Raw genomic sequence first — 16,922 nt, 5'->3', positions numbered from 1 at the left:
ACTTAATTTTAATGCTAATGACCGGAAGGCTTTAACTGGTACAAATATTACATCTAATTAATGATACACAGTACTCAGGACAATCAGCTATGTAGTGGGAGTTCACTGTGCTGTGTGGTTTGATATGTCTCTTTAAATGTTTCAAAAACCTATAACCTCACTGATATCAAATAGAAATAATGTCACTCACTAGTCTTTGCTCTCCACTGTTCTCAGGTGCCCCATTGTTATAAAGTCATGCTGCAGGGCTTTCTCAGGAGAGATTCTCAGACGATCATCAAAGTGGAATAATTTCTTAAGGAGATCATAAAGAGTCCTGCGGTCCTTCATTTCATTTTTGTCATCTGTTGGATTTGCCTGCCATTGGAATTAGTGATTTAATACAAAGATAATCAATCAGGAACAATGAAATTAATTATAACTGGTTTAAAAAAAAGAATGCTTACCAAAAACAATTGTGTTAGAGAATATCTAAAACACTGAGGAACGTCATTGAAGTTCTTTAAGTTAGCTGGACCATATTTTGCTGGTGTCTGAAAGAACACACCCAACAGTTAGCGAACATACACTTTTCCTGCCCTCCCAACATTTCAGCAGACAGGAAAAGGATTTGAGATGTTACACCCAAATTCAAATATCCTTGGACATTTGCAATTAGTATGAGTGAGTAACATATTTATGTTTGCAGTGGTGGATAAGATCAGTATCAAAGTGCAGAGAACATGTGCTCACCTTTAATCTCCATGAATAACTGACTGCGATTAGGTATCGGGATGAAATCCTTAAACCCGTTGTCAGAACCTACGCTGGTGTAGTGGGACCTGGGTTCCTCCTGATCCACAACAATGCCTGACCTCATGTGGCTAGAGTATGCAGGCAGTTCCTGGAGGATGAAGGAATTGATACCATTGACTGGCCCCCACGTTCACCTGACCTAAACCCAATAGAACACCTCTGGGACATTATGTTTAGGTCCATCCGGTGCCACCGGGTTGATCCTCAGACTGTCCAGGAGCTCAGTGATGCCCTGGTCCAGAACTGGGCAGAGATCGCCCAGGACACCATTCGTCGTCTCATTAGGAGCATGCCCCAATGTTGTCAGGCATGCGTAAAAGCACATGGGGACCACACAAAGTACTGAGAATCATTTTGAGTTGCTACAATGACATTTTGGCAAAATGGACCAGTCTGCTGCATCAGTTTTTCACTTTCATTTTTCATGTGTCTTTGATTCCCCACCCCCTCTATAGGGTGATCATTTTCATTTCTATCAAATTATGTAGCATCATTTTGATACTAATACATCACCTACTTTTTATCAGGAACGATATTCAAGATCATTCCCCCCCCCCCCCCCCCCCATTTAGATCTGATGTGTTTTCGAAGTGTTCCTCTAATTTTTTGAGCAGTGTAATTATGAGAGCACAAGAAACATAATGCAATAAAGAGCGTTGAGCTGATTAACAGTTTAATGTTCTCCAAACAAATGTAGAACAGCTCACCTCTATCCCTTCAGCAAGAGACACCAAGACAGGGTAAGGCAGGTGTGAAGGAGAGACAGCCTCCACAGCAGCAAGGATGTCAGTGCTGAACCAAACAGGGTTGAGCTCGATGCTGATGTCCTTCGCCTCTGCCACTGGCAAATAAATATGTAAGAGAAAGAAGAAAAACATGATTGACCTATTGCTGACACGCCTGCAAATTTAAAAAAAATAAAAATAATTAATAATCAGATTAAACACACAGACAGTGTTAAACTGGAGTAGAGACTTTGCGTGTGTCCTCATCAGTACCTTAGAGTCTGTTGTGACCGTGGTCCAGTCCAAAGGATTGCAGGGATGAGACATGCGAACAGGTCCCGTCACAACGATTTTCGAATGAGCCAATATTAGCAGCCACGTCAGAATACCAATTATTAGTATTAGCCATTTGGAGTCACATGCAGATCTTAATGGGGACAATGGTTTAGGTTACTTTGCCCCCGCAATTAACAACTTAACCAGCACAATGGTAAAAATGTTAAAATAAAACGCTATTGATGTCAGACGGCGTTAATATCAATCACGGCAGCATTACCAGATATTAGCAACGTGGACCACAAGAACAATGCAATGAAAATAACACAGAAGCGGTCAATTCTTTACACTGAGACACAGAATAGTATTGTAGCGGTTGGGGAGGGTCAGAGTGGGAAATTCCCAGCATGCTTTGTAGTAGTGTGTTCTGTGGGTTCAGGTTTGTGTTAACCCTGTTTTTTATTTGTTGTAAATGTTATCCTTTGTAACTTTCAATGTTAATGTTCTATTTATTGAGTTCTGGTTGTTAATGTGTTTAATTACTGTTTTAATTATTGTTTGCACCTGGACACCATAAGGGAGATTGTGTGTGTCATTGAAGACTTCCCTTTGTTCGTGTGTTTTCTGTTGAGTGTTATTTAAAGTGGCTTTTTCTGCATCTGAACAGCAGAATAAGTTGACTGAAATCTGCATCTGATTTCTTCCGCAACCCAGAACCCGAGCTCGCCGCAGTATGATTGTGAAGCTTTAGCTGGAATTAGTTCATTTAGCAGTTGTGAAAGTAGTTAGAACGAGCAATGCGATGTAGGAGATGCGTACTTATGTGAAGCGCAAGGGTGGGACTGTATCAATTGAAGTGGCGGTGGATTCACGTACCATGGGAAATTGGAAAGCTGCCATTTGAAATTGTGTTATTTTCCCAATTAATGTGACACACACACACGCAGCCCCTCCCATACCCACAGGCTGTGAGCTGCTCCACCCCTCCACCCAACATAGATTTGCAATCAGAACCACCCGTATTCAAAAGCCGTTTTGGACTGCTTAACACCGTCCAACTCTATTAGACTCTGAGCATGTTAGAACCACAAGACTTTGTATAATATAACCGTGTCAAGTTTCATAATTTTAGCTTACCCGGTGACAAAGAAACAACGAGTTAACCATGAAGCTTTTGTCAGTTCTGGGGCGTTTTCCCCTCGAGGATTATATTTACAAAATGATGGGGTTTTTTTGGTTTTTTTTAATCAATCCATGAGCTTTTTTGTGCTGGATTCCACTTTTTGTTCCTAGGAGGCACACCCAATGAATCAACACACTATCACAGTCCATATCTTCTTTAATAATACAAACCATAATTTAAGCACAGACAGCACACCCACAAGTCCTTACACTCACACACTATTCAACACAGGTGACTTCCATGCAGCTACAGAATACACTCTTTATATGCCTGCAGAATTTGGCAAACCATTTAGAGACTTTAACCCTAAACATGCGTTTCTTTTTAGGAGGTGATTTGCTGCTGTTTTCAGAAGTTGTGGCATCAGAGTAGTCACTACAGGAGACACCCTCTGATGAATAGCTGTCAGCTTCAGAGGATGCACCATCAGAAGTTCCATTACTGGAGACTGTTTCTTCCTCACATAATGAGGGAGCATTTTCAACTGAGATATCTACACAAGAAGTATCACTAATAGAATCTTCAGAGGACTCTTGTTGCGAGGACTCTATGTATTCCACTGGGCTCTCTGTGGATTTAGTATCGCAGATTTCCTTCTGTGAGCACTCACTCTCTTCTTCCACTTGGGTCTCTGTATGTTTGGCCTTATTGGCCTCCCCTTCAGTTGACTTACTGTTAAGAGAAAGGCACAGAAGCTCCTCTGAGAAATTAATGTCTTTTTCTGGTAAGGTCCTGATGATTTCCTTCTGTGAGGACTCACTCTCTTCTTTCACTTGGGACTCTGTATGTTTGGCCTTATTGGCCTCCCCTTTAGTTGACTGACTGTTAAGAGCAAGGCATAGAAGCTCTTCTAAAAAATTGATGTATTTTTCTGGTAAGGTCCCGATTTCTTTTTGTGAGGGCTCACAGTCTATTTCCTCTAGAGATTGTGTGAATTTTTCCTTCAAGGACACGATGGCTTCTGCCTTAGAAGTCTCACTGGTTTCTGACTCAAAGGACTTGCTGGATTCTGCCTTGAACACTTTTCCCATAAAGGATTTGATGTCTCCTTTGGTGGGCTTCTCTTCCTTCTCCAAAGTCTTTGCCTCTTTCTGAGAAGACCTTATTTCTGATTCAAATAAGTTCTTTTCGTTTCTCTTCTCATTTGAATTATCAGCTGAAACCTCTGTGAACGCCAAACTGTTCATTTTTTCACACATTTTCAAGCTGCAAAAAACACATTGTGTAAATTAAAAAATGTACAATCACAAAATATGCTCCTTGATTTTGTACAAACATTTGCATGTTATTGGCCCAATTAATTTTTACAAGTTTCAAACTTAATTTTAATGCTAATGACCAGAAGGCTTTAACTGGTACAAATATTACATCTAATTAATGATACACAGTACTCAGGAGAATCAGCTATGTAGTGGGAGTTCACTGTGCTGTGTGGTTTGATATGTCTCTTTAAATGTTTCAAAAACCTATTACCTCACTGATATCAAATAGAAATAATGTCACTCACTAGTCTTTGCTCTCCACTGTTCTCAGGTGCCCCATTGTTATAAAGTCATGCTGCAGGGCTTTCTCAGGAGAGATTCTCAGACGATCATCAAAGTGGAATAATTTCTTAAGGAGATCATAAAGAGCCCTGTGGTCCTTCATTTCATTTTTGTCATCTGTTGGATTTGCCTGCCATTGGAATTAGTGATTTAATACAAAGATAATCAATCAGGAGAAATGAAATTAATTATAACTGGTTACAAAAAGGGTGCTTACCGAAAACAATTGTGTTAGAGAATATCTAAAACACTGAGGAACGTCATTGAAGTTCTTTAAGTTAGCTGGACCATATTCAGCTGGTGTCTGAAAGAACAAACCCAACAGTTAGTGAACATACACTTTTCCTGCCCTCCCAGTATTTCAGCAAATAGGAAAAGGATTTGAGATGTTACACCCAAGTTCAAATAGCCTTGGACATTTGCAATTAGTATGAGTGAGTAACATATTTATGTTTGCAGTGGTGGATAAGATCAGTATCAAAGTGCAGAGAACATGTGCTCACCTTTAATCTCCATGAATAACCAGAATGGTTTGCCACCTTTACAAAATATCTGCTGGTGTACCTCCCAGCATTTAACATGTAGTTTGGGGGCATACCCAGTAGATCTATTATGTGTCTCATCTGTAAACCAAACATTCACATTTGTTAAGAGGACATGCTCTAATTGCCTATAGATATTTTTGTCAAGTATACTTGCATTTTGATATGATGAGCAATTGCGGATGGTTTGAGGGTTGTATAAAAACAAAAGGATTTGGCCAACTCCCCAAATATCAAGTGGATACGAGAAGGGGAGACCGAGCATAATTTCTGGAGCCCTAAAAACACAAGTCAAAATAAAAAAATGTTATATGTAAAAAAATAAAAGAAGAAAAGATAAAATAATAATAATATTATTACTGCAGGACAAATAACCTCAGTCCAGTTGCCTGCATGATGGTCCCTGTCTTGGCCTCATGGGTCCGAAGTGCCAGTCCAAAGTCGATTAGTTTAATTTTTAATCCTCTTTGGTCCACTAACATGATGTTGTCTGGTTTTAAGTCGGTGTGCAGGATTTCAAGTTTCTTGAGGTCTGATAGAGCCATAAACAGCTGGAAGAAAATTAAAACTTTTTAAAATTAAAACTAAGATGCTCTGTGATCAATTTATGCAAGTTGTAGAATATTATCACAGAAAGGTTTGCTAAATAATAGTTTACCTGCTTTGCAATTGGTCGAATTTTAGACAGACACAGTGGTTTGCCTTTTCTTAATTTAAGAGCATTAAAGAAGTCCATGCTCAGCATCTCATACACAAGAGAGAGCTGACTGTTGTGTTGAAAATGGTCCAAGAGCTTCACAAAGTGTGCATGATTCACACGAAGACTGGAATGGATGCGTTCCAATATCATTTTCTGTGAAGGATAAACATGACTGATAAGAGACCAAAATATGGGCTAGAGAACAATTGTTTTCAAGGAAGTGGTTATTGCCATTTTCAGAAAGAAAGATTTCCAGGGGTAAATTATTTTTCCTTACTTCTCTTTGGCCACTTTCGAATTCCTTGGAATCCTTGATGAACTTGATCGCCACAGTCGCTTTTGTATTCATGTTTTGGCACCTGGCTACTTGACCAAATGCTCCTTCACCTATAATCTCCTGCACAACAAACCCAGACTTCCTGCTGTGTAGAACATCACCAGCACTGACTGTAAAGAGACAATCACCATGGAGGGAAACCATTCAGTCAACATGAAAACATCAAACACACAATTGAAGCATTATCCGTGTCCTTGTAATAATGGCAAGATGTAGCCGTCCAATCCTGGGATCTACTGTACTGTATATACCGAGAGCTTATTTACAAATAGCATACAAGTGCTGGAATTGGGACCTGATCTACGATGCCAATAAATCCTACAAAACTTAACGTGTATGATACAGTACAATATTCCTGTTGGGAAAATCAGCAGTGACGCTGCTGCTGTGCCAACTGTGTCATGTGACCTCCTAAAGACATGTTTTTCATTATAAATACAGTTTGAAGTCTTACCTTTATTTATTGTTGATGGCATTATTTCTGAAATGAAAATTCAATTTGGTTAATATGTTGGTAATTGTAACAATTTATTAGTAATGTTGTAATCTTGTCAAGAAAAATGCCGTCACAATGGGACAGCTGGAGTACTGCCGTGGCTGGTGTACCACCAAAAAGGGAAGGCGGCAGAACCAAATCTAACACTAGACAATAACTACCACATCAAATTGCCATGCCATCAAAATGTCAGGTTGTTGCATTTACGATCATTTGAACAGGTCAAATTTTGTTAAGGTAAGTTTTCTAAATTACATAAACATCGAGAGCAGTCATGCTAAGATAGCTTGTCAAGCCTCCACTAGCCAACATACTTTTATTGTCTCACTGTACATGCAAGTTTTTGGAACAGTATTGGGTGTTACCTCAATCAGATCCAATCTAATGCTATTAAAAAGGTCTGTTCTTGTTGCATTAATAGATTTTAGTACACTTATTTTAATTCAGCAGATCTATATACTTTTGTGTAGATATATATAAAATTATAATGTTTACAGTGACTCACTGAGTTTGATATAAAGGGTTGCCTTTTATCTTCAAAGTATAAGTGATATTACAGTATTAATAGGTTTTTGCATTAATAGATTTTAATACACTTACTGTAATTCAGAAAATCCGTTTATTTTTGTGTAGATATATATAATTATACTACTTACAGTGACTGACTCAGTTTGATGTGAAGGGTTGCCTTTTATCTTCAAAGTATAAGTGATATTACAGTAATGGGGCATCCCCATCCTAAACAGCTAGTCAAGAAACTACCATCACAACCAAAGCTGAGGCTTGTCCTCTAGTCAATGGAGTTAATTACACCAGTAAAAATAAATTAGGAATGCCAAGGCTAAGGGCTCATGGACAAACCTTTTTGGTGGGTACCAGACTTAATGAATTTTAGGTCTTCAAGAGAATACTTTTATTTCACAGATTGCTTGATAAGACTAGGGCTGTTTCCAAAACCACACACTTGTTCCCTATTCACTACTTACTACATGGGGGACATGGATTGAGTGAACTACGTAGCACACTCAATTCAAAGTTAGCTTTCGGACACTACGGCGCACGTAAAATGACGTAATGTTGTCGCATAATAATAACGAACCGGTCGCCGGGAAAAGTGGCCAGGTCCATTTAATTATTTTAACCCATAAACATACCCAAACACATTCAGCGGCCGTTTCTTTGAAAATGGAATATGACTTTCGTCTCTCTCAGTCAACGGTGGCCAAACTCATGGATGTGCTGCGCTCACCGTTTGACCATGGCTGGGGTCTGGAAGTGGAGGTTTTAGTCTACCTTTTCTGGCTGGCAAGCGCAACCTCCTACCACGTGATGTCAAGGGGATTTTCAATTCCACGGTCCACAGTCTATGACATTGTTCACAGGATGTCAGACAAAGTTCTGTCCCTGAAAAATCGGATCATCAAATTTCCGAGTCTGGTAGACATTCCAAATATTGCTGCTGGATTTCAGCGCCTGTCCGGATTACGGGCTCTTCAAAATGTGGTGGGCAGCATTGACGGGTGCCACATTAGAATCAAGTCCCCAGGTGCACATGCTCACTGTTATTTTAACAGGAAGCTTTTCTACTCCATCCAGCTGCAAGCAGTGTGTGACCACCAGGGCCTTTTTATAGACATTTTTACTGGCTACTGTAGTATCTGATCCGTTCTGTGCAGGCCTTTACTTCTGTAAGGCCGCAATGTGTTTAGCAGCCAGCCTAAGTACCATATTAGGATATGCTCCACATGTGTCCTGTGCCTTCTTCCTTTATGTAAGATCGCAATGGAAGTCTTGTTATGGCTAAGAGAAGCTGCTAAGAGATGACGCTGGAGCCTGTGGGCTCCTGGTTGTTCTCCATATGAGGATCTGTAGCATGAAGCCTTTCTGCTACTCCCATTTTTGGTACTAACTGAACGCTATACCATTGGGTTTGCCATACTGTGTATCGTGAGGTCATCAGAAAAGAATATGTTTACTTGACTGTATAAGGAGCTATTGTTGTAAAAATTTCGGAGTTCTTCACCAACGGGACCGCAAAACCTCCCTTGGGCAAACTGCAGTGTCCAATGGATACCTGACTGTTCTCTCCAATAAACATCTTTGATAACCAAGTCGGTGTCTGCGAAGATTCCTTCCTCATCAACACATCTCGGCTACCACCAGGAGAAAATTCACAACACTACCCAGGCTCAGTCCATGACGCGCAAGTCCTGAGAAACAGTATGTTCAGGGACTGTACCCACCTGAGGGATATTGTATAGTTGGGGATGGTGGCTATCCCTGTATGTCCAGGCCTATAGCCCTGGTTACACCGTACAGGGAGCCAGTGACGAATATGATGGTGGCCAGGTTCAACAGACATCATGCAAAAGCCCATTCTGTGATAGAACGGGCTTTTCTATCCTTCTATCCGTTCTGTGATAGAACGGGCTTTTGGCATTATGAAGACCAGATGGCGGGCAATATTTTTTAAAGCTCTGGAGGTGAAGCCTGCATTTGCCACCAAGGTCTTTGCCTGCTGCACCATTCTGCACAATGTGTGCTTGCGGAATGGTCACAGCATGGAACCCTCAGAAGAGGCACTTGGGTCAGATAACATTGGTCAAATGCAGTCAGACCTAAAATGTGGAGAGCAAATTCGGAACAGACTCGCTGCTGCTCTGTCAGCACCAACCCACCTCCCACCAGCTCTCCAAGACCACAATTACATTTAGGACTGGTCTTCATAATCCAGTGTTTTGGAGCATGATGACTGTTGAACCTAGCTGCCATCATAAAGTCTTTTTTTCTGGCAGGTTCCTCTTAATTTGAATCATTTTTGTGTTCCATTTTTGTAAAGTTATTAAAAAATCCCAAAAGGATAAATGCAATTTCTTTATATATATATGTGTGTGTGTGTGTGTGTGTTTATGTAAATAGTTTTCTTTTCAAAATCAAAAATATATCAGTTAAATTTAAACTTTGAATAAAGCATTTGTTAACAACCATATGATGCCAAGAAAAAAATCTTTGATGGAAGTTATCTTGATTTAAACAATTTAATATATTCTTTTTTACATTTTATCTACGAGTTTCTGTAACAGAAACTATCGTATCCCTATCGTACCGCTGGCCCTGGTTCCTCCTCCCCTGTCCCTGACTCTCCATCAGGTCTATCTGGGACTGAATATGGGGAGCCTGACTCAGAAAAGGAATGGCTCTCCCCCCAGGCTGAGGCAATGAGGCATGGGGGCCGAATCATGGGCCTGCCACCTATTGCCTCATCCATGAGAGGGAACTATTTCCACTTGTCAGCAGTGTGATGGATGTATAAAAACTGTTTATAATATTCCCCATTTGTTGTACGGGTGGGGTTCATGAGGGAGAAGTTCCCACGAACTGCAGGTGCCCAGCTGATGTTAATTGGCAATCAACATGGAGAACTCCCGCAGAAACATAAGGAGCGACACGAGTTTTTTTTCCCCAACTATATGGCCGATTGGCAGCAACCTGATGGACACCTTTCCGCCCAGATTGGATTATTATTCAACGTTTTAATCGTGGATGCCGTCCTCGGATTATACTTTTTTTTTTCTTCCTTTTGAACTTTTCACTCGTGGAGGCCTCTGGACACACCACTGCGCTTTCGGAGGACATTTATGGACCGCAAACATTCCAACGGTGGGAAACCTACGTATGGCATGCACTCACACAGCACGGAGGCATCAAGGAACTGTGGTACAGACCTATAATTGAGTGGAGTGTTTTACGGGGGGGGGGGGGGAAATATGGTGTTGTAATCTGGGTGAAGAATTAATACATTATAACTTTTTACAAATCGAATGGTTGTGTTGGGCGTTTTTAATATATGACAACAGCAGTGACCTCCCCAGATTCAGTGCCAGATCCTGACGGTGGTCTCTGAAGCTCCTACAAATGGGGAATAAGCGAATAATTCAAACAGTAATGCAACATTTCCTATAATTATTAGTCTGTCACATTTAGACTAAATTTAAAGCAATTATTACAAACCTTGTAGGTTTTTATAAGGTTCTCCCACATTTTTGCTGCTCGGGCTGGAGTCAGCATTCCATTCAGGCCAATTTCCCACAGCACAACTCTACAAATTGGAACAAGGACATAAACAAATTGCAGAAGTCCATCAGTTTAGTTTCTGGATTGTGATCACACCAGATTCCAAGTTGCAGCAATAAAATACAGTCCTTAATAACATTTTTGTTATGGAAAGTCAAGGAGGCCTGGACCCAGATGCAGAGTAGAAGATACGGCTCTTTATTGATAACAAAAAGGTGCAAGACGAAGGAATCAATCAAAATAATGGAAACAACTCTAGCAAAGTAACAACAGAAAATCTACGAACTAAAAATCACCATAAAGGGAAAAAAACGTAGAGAAAAAGTACAAACGAAAACGCAGTGACGAGGCACTGGAACAAACTCACACGCTGGAAGTAAACACGGAAAACAGGAGGCGAAAAACTGGAGATCACAGAGGGTGGGAGCTAGACGCTCTGGCGAAACAAAAATCCGGCACCGGAGGCAAAGCGAGGGGAGTTTAAGTAGCCGCCGAATTAAGGTAATGCGCTGCAGGTGCGCCAGAGGCTCAGCGCTCATTAGAGTTTGGCCCACCCCTGCCTGCCGATCCTGCAGGTGGGGGAGGAGGCGAGAAACCCGAACCACAACAATTTTGCCACCACCGATTCCCATCCTGCTGCAGAAGAAAACCTCTTCCCGGAGAAGAGGTGGTCCTTCTCCATCCCGCATCGGATCATTTTACTAATGTCATCATCACTCCCTTAAGAAATCAGTTCAAGCGTTATATTAATATCACTCCTACAGTACCTTAAATTTGCATTTGAAATGCAGCGACTCTAGCAAGGTAGAATTAAAGCGGATTATAGTCCCGCATAAATAAATAAAGGCAAAAACATATTTAAAATGGAGGCAGCAATGTTCCGCTAAAGTGAAAGAATTTTACGCTCTAGTAAGATATGTGAAACAAATAGCATATAATAATAATAACATAATAATACATACATTTGTACGTCATCTCTCCTCGTTTACCAGCCATTGACAGATTATCACATGATACCGTAAAGGCTGATGGGATATATTACCAAGTTCGGGTGCATCGGTAGTACACTACTTTTCACAGTGCATTTTGGGATACATTGAGTGCACTACATAGGGTCCAGTGATGCTCACTAAGAATTCGGACACTATTTCAAAATGGCGTCCACACTATTGAGTGCACTATGTAGGGTATAGGGGGTGGTTTCAGACACAGCGTAGGTGTTACAAGCTCTAAAAAAATGAGCACTTGCTTTGAGTGAGTTGTGGTAGATGAGGACCACATTGCAATGTTTTTGCCCATGCAGCACATCTTCAGTTGTGCACCCAAGCTTCATTGGCTGCTTTGGCCATTTATCACAAGACAGACTTACCTGGGGCAGGTTTATCACAGGCTGATCTCATTTGGGTGTGAATAAGTGGTCAGTTGCTCCCATGCCTTCACGGGCCCGGCCAGAGACTGTACTTATTTTGTCACTGCCTGCTCTTCTGCTCTCGTGCTGAGGTGGAAAATTCCACTCACTCTGCCACGCCCCCTCCTCCACACCCATCTGATCAGCTTTCATCATTTTCACCTGTTGCACCCTCTTAGGCCTATTTAAGACACTGCTGGCCATCCATGCCTTGCCAGATTGTTATTGCCCCATGCTTGACTTTCCAGCAGTTTGATTGGACTTATTGGTTTTGACCTTGCCTGCCTTGGAATTTTCTTCTCTATCGATGACCTGGTAAACCTGACAACCTTCGCTCCCCGTTCAAGAGTTTTTTGCCTTGTGTTTGTTTGGACTTGCCCTCTTGTGGTGTTTTGTTTTTTGCATGCAACAGAGGTGTGTGATTCCTTCAGTGCTGTTACCTGCAAGTTTTTAATAAATCCGTTTATTAAAACTGTCCGGAACTGCTTTGTTGTGAGTGGATCCCATCACACCCAGATCAGATCATGTGTGATTTTTTTTTTTTGTCCTTTGGGCCAAAAACTGTTGGAGGACAAAGCTTGTCTCTCATTGTTGGAGGTTTGTCTTAAGAGTGAACATAAGTTCATAGAGCTGGTGATGGTCCTGTCCTCTCCCTCCCTCCAACAGCACCACAACATCATGGAAGATCTGCTGTGCATTAGTGAGGAAGGATAGGAAGACCTGTAGCTCGAGGGGATTCCGTTCACCATCCTGATCATTTTTAAAGCTCCCATAGTAACATCTTGGCACTGATCTCTTCCAGTGACAAGAAATGGCTCTTGATAGGTGGCCAGCTATCATTTAGCATCTTGACTGCAGGCTGCAAACTTAATGTGGGTACCTGTCTCAGTAAAACCTAACAATCTCCTTCCACAAATACAAACACTCGTTTCAGTTACTCTGTACATAACCTGATGTGGAACGGAGCAGTAATGGGGGCAAATGAAAATTCTTTTGCTCTCGTGCATGGCACTCCATGTGCTTATTGGCATGAGGAAGCACAGGAGGTCAGTGTTTTTGACATACAGTATGTTGCAGTGTGATTGTGAAAGCATCAAAAACCAAGTTGTCATTTTTATGTTTGTCTCCTCAGAAGGAATATAGAAAGGCAGGGCATTTTCCTGAGGCCTGGCTCTTTCATCAACAGATTTAACATTCAGCATCAAACCAGTTTCTCATTGGTAAAATATCAAGATTTGCATGGATTTTTATTTATATCGGTTCTGTGAGAAGGGGACAAGGTGCAAAAGAAAGTACCGTACTAGGACAATATCCAGAAAGAAAGGACCAGGCAAAAATCTAAGAATGAAAAAGGCACAGGTAAAACACCTAAACAACCAACTAAGGCTGAAAAGATATATCTGGGGTGTTTGGATAAGGTGTAAAAATTTCAAAATAAGATTTTTCCAGTATGCCCTCTGGACCAAACTTCTGCCACACTTCAAGGTCCTGGTGACCACAGACCCCATTGTGGAGTGCCAGCAGACATCTAACTATAAGTGAAGGGGGGACCAGTGGCTGGTTTGAACAGTCTTGATCTTGGAAATGTAGAAGGTAGTACTGATCTTCATTGTCCTGGGAAGCTGGACCACACCAGGGATGACCATCTTCAGATGGGGAATAAACCTGGTTGCCAGCTCACATGAGTCAAGATCAAGGAAAGGGAAGCAGCAACTTACTCCCACTGTTTACAGTGAGAGTGGGGAGTGGTGGAGGCTCACCTTAAACATACTGACATGCATTCTCTTGAGAAAATATAGAAGGCTCAGAGATGACTAATTTCATCTCAGGGGGTTTAAATAACTCCACCGTGGCAACAACCTGGGGTGGATGAGATCCGTCCTAAGTACAGTACCTTAAGGTCTTGGGTGATGTAGTGTACCTACATTATGTATGTCTTGGAGCTATGGATGTATTAAGAAAACTGGATACAGGAAGCGTCCCTGAGTTAGAAGCACAAAAGTATGATGGCCAAAGCTGGGCATGCTTTGGACCATTGGGACCAAAAAGACCTTTTTCCATAGACTAACTAGGTAAAAGAAACATCTATTAATCAATAAAATGGTGAATAAATATTTGTTGCTACACAAACATACAAGTAAGGACTTTTTAATTGCACTTCTTTAAATCATTATGTTCCCATCTTCATTTACTTTTGCTTATGTGAGTTCTAGCATATTATTCTACACATTGTGCATCAGCACAAAGGGACCGAGCCTGCCTGCACATTTATCTCACATCCAGGAGTGGACCCATGCGCCCAACATGGTATCCCGGTCTCTGAGCTTGTGCATGTGGAATGGCAAACGGGTGGTGGTTTCTGTCCTGTCATGGAAATGTCAACCATCTATTCATCCTTGCTGATGTGGCAGGGTGTGGCCTGCCCTCCGAACAGGTGCCCTATGGAGGTAGTGCCTTAATTGGTGGGTGGGGAGAAAAGGTTTATATAAGGCACTGCCTCCAGCTGGCTTTAGTTTGTTCCCCCTTCGACGGTACGGCGGGGTTGCGGCTTATCTGGGCGGTATGTAAAATATAGCAAATTTGAGTTACAATTCAGAGTTACAATTTTTACTTATGTACACACATTCTTTGTTAACTTAACTGTTAAATCATATGAAATAATACAAAAAAGTGACTAGTTTATGAATTTTTATTGAGGAACAAAAGTTTTTGGAGGCGATTTCTCCTCTTAGACACCAGCTCCCCAGCCTTAGAAAATACTCTTTCACACGGTACAGATGACGATGGTGAGCAGAGTTTTAAGTGCAAGTTGATGCACTTCAATTCAAACCTCTTACTAGAACAGAGTAAAAACTAAGGTGGCGCATTGCATTCACTTGTTAAATAAACAGACACCCTATAAAATGAATAAAGCAACTGTAAGGCTCTTGACTTGACTATCATATGTATCACAGGTCATTCACTTGATAAACTGATAAAGCGCCACCGTTAAAAATTGTATACAACAGTAAACAATGCTCAAAGGAGAAAAAGATTTCCCTTGTTTGGAGTCACAAGATCAAAATTATTCCACACTGGGGAAAACTTCTTAGAACGATCCATAATTGCGCAACTGCAAAACTCCATCCAACAAACCCACGACATGTCGATACAGTTTGTTTCCTTATAAACACACTTTGGCGCGGCACATCCAAACGATACAATTCCTGTATCGGTCACGTGATTCTTTCTTAAAGCGATACACGCACCGATACGGGGTTTCACTTTTGAGCTCTCGGCACAGTGTTGACGCACCAGTGTCGCTCGTCCCATCACTACTGCTTGGCAGCGCCAAGAAGGTTGGTGCTTCCTCCCGCCGTCCTTCCGCCTAGGACGCTTTGCCGCAAGGGCACGCGCGCTAGTTTGCACTGGGCAGTTGGCTGCCGGCTGGCGTCAGTGGGTCGCGTTGCCCCAGCGGGAACCCTTCACGGAGTGGGGGCGCCACCAAACACAGTCGGCACGGACTACCTCGCTTACTGGACCCACTGCTGCTTTGGCTCGGTCCTTTGGTTCGGGATTCTCTCTCGCTCTCTCCCTCTCCCCTCGCTCCCCTTTGCTCGGAGAAACGGCGCTGAGACGTGGTGGTGCCGCCGAGGCGACCACGGAGCTTTTGCCTAAATTTTAGACTCTTAACAGTGTGTAAATTGTATCAATTTATATTTACTTTTTTTGGTTTTGTTGCTTTTCGTTTCTTGGTTGACGTTGTGTTCTTTTAGACGACCTGGTCACCATTTATTTGCCTGTCTGTGTGAGGTGTGTGTGTGCGCGTGTGCGCTCGTCGCGTCTGATTGTTTATCATTGTAAATTTAATTGTTCTCTTTTCTTTGTGGACAGGTGCTGCGGGCCACGGCGGGGACCCAACCCCTGGTGGAGGCGTTTTCATCACCCCTCGTGTGTAGTTTTGTTTGCAGTAGCACGGGTGTTTTTAGTTTGTTTATCTCCCCTAATTGAGTTTTACCTGCTGGTGGGGCCCCAGCCGTGTCCACCCCTTTTGTTTGACTTTTGTACAGCCGAGTTATTTTTTGTTGAGTATTGGATTTAATAAAATTGTAGTGCATAACCCTCAATCCTGTCTCTGCCTCTGGAATAGAACCTTATCTGCGCGTGCCTGTTCTCCGGTTAATTCCTGGGGTGAAACTCCCCAGGTGGCGTTGTCGTGAACCGTTCCACCTCCCTCCACCCCGCCACACTAAGGTGCTAGAAAGTACTAGTAATGGTGTGAGAAGAATTACTGTTATTGTTGTTATTAGCATTATCTTTAAATACTATATGTAGATTTTGAGTGTTTGAGGAATGTTGACAGGAAAAGAAGAACATGAGAATGTTTTGTAAAAGTGCTGAAGCTGCTTACAACCAAGCCCAGCACCCAGATGTATCCTGTTGGTCAAGATTAGAGAAGTTCGTTAAGATGGGAGAAGATGTCAGAAGGCAATGAGTTATGAGATCCTGTTTAGACACCCATTCTGTTTGCACCAATAAAAGAGTTGAGCGATCATCAAGGGAAAACAACTCAGAACAACCTCCCTTAAAGGAAGACAATGTAGATTTATCTCTTCAAGTGCATTGAGTCTTTATTTAGAATCCATAACAGGGATGGGCAACTCCAGGCCTCAGCAGATTCAAGCCAAGTTTTGTGTCCTACCAGGGGTAAACTGCTTTCATCAAGGGAAAAACCCCAGGTGAAAGCCTTTACCTGTAGGATGGAATAACTGACGCACCAGTGTTTTCTGGACAACCTACCTGCTTTCTGCCCCTGACTATGACTTCTGCCTCAGCGTTTCTGGTTCCTGTCTGCTCACCTGG

At 41.9% G+C, this 16,922-nt stretch overlaps 2 protein-coding genes and 1 long non-coding RNA gene across 4 annotated transcripts in view; all 3 read right to left on the bottom strand.

The window, feature by feature from the left end:
* Positions 1 to 770, bottom strand: part of LOC115249203 (probable dual specificity protein kinase YAK1 homolog) — a 23,517-nt gene extending 22,747 nt beyond the window's left edge. Inside the window, exon 1 of the mRNA XM_029834154.1 lies at positions 733 to 770. The gene's annotated coding sequence lies outside the window, so the exon portion shown is untranslated. The remainder of the gene's footprint in view (positions 1 to 732) is intronic.
* The window catches only part of LOC115249204 (homeodomain-interacting protein kinase 1-like), a 27,047-nt gene extending 10,125 nt beyond the window's left edge, over positions 1 to 16,922 (bottom strand). The window contains exons 1-10 of the mRNA XM_029834155.1: positions 16,919 to 16,922; positions 6,557 to 6,583; positions 6,043 to 6,212; positions 5,724 to 5,918; positions 5,441 to 5,616; positions 5,223 to 5,343; positions 5,027 to 5,146; positions 4,741 to 4,827; positions 4,487 to 4,653; positions 4,167 to 4,185 (exon numbers count right to left, since the gene is read on the bottom strand). Of these exons, the coding sequence (XP_029690015.1) occupies positions 4,167 to 4,185; positions 4,487 to 4,653; positions 4,741 to 4,827; positions 5,027 to 5,146; positions 5,223 to 5,343; positions 5,441 to 5,616; positions 5,724 to 5,918; positions 6,043 to 6,212; positions 6,557 to 6,578 (1,077 nt within the window). The 5' untranslated portion in view covers positions 6,579 to 6,583; positions 16,919 to 16,922. The remainder of the gene's footprint in view (positions 1 to 4,166; positions 4,186 to 4,486; positions 4,654 to 4,740; positions 4,828 to 5,026; positions 5,147 to 5,222; positions 5,344 to 5,440; positions 5,617 to 5,723; positions 5,919 to 6,042; positions 6,213 to 6,556; positions 6,584 to 16,918) is intronic.
* Positions 9,793 to 12,151, bottom strand: LOC105419325 (uncharacterized). Of its 2 annotated transcripts, none has more exons than XR_966112.2 (3): positions 12,042 to 12,151; positions 10,610 to 10,697; positions 9,793 to 10,507 (listed from the first exon to the last, which is right to left on the bottom strand). It is a non-coding gene; the product is annotated as an uncharacterized lncRNA (long non-coding RNA). The 2 variants fall into 2 exon arrangements; XR_003887917.1 differs by lacking the exon at positions 12,042 to 12,151 and adding an exon at positions 11,040 to 11,136.

This window comes from Takifugu rubripes, chromosome 3 (genome assembly GCF_901000725.2).
Source record: "Takifugu rubripes chromosome 3, fTakRub1.2, whole genome shotgun sequence".
NCBI classification, from domain to species: domain Eukaryota; kingdom Metazoa; phylum Chordata; class Actinopteri; order Tetraodontiformes; family Tetraodontidae; genus Takifugu; species Takifugu rubripes.
This window is presented reverse-complemented; position numbering and strand designations above follow the sequence as displayed.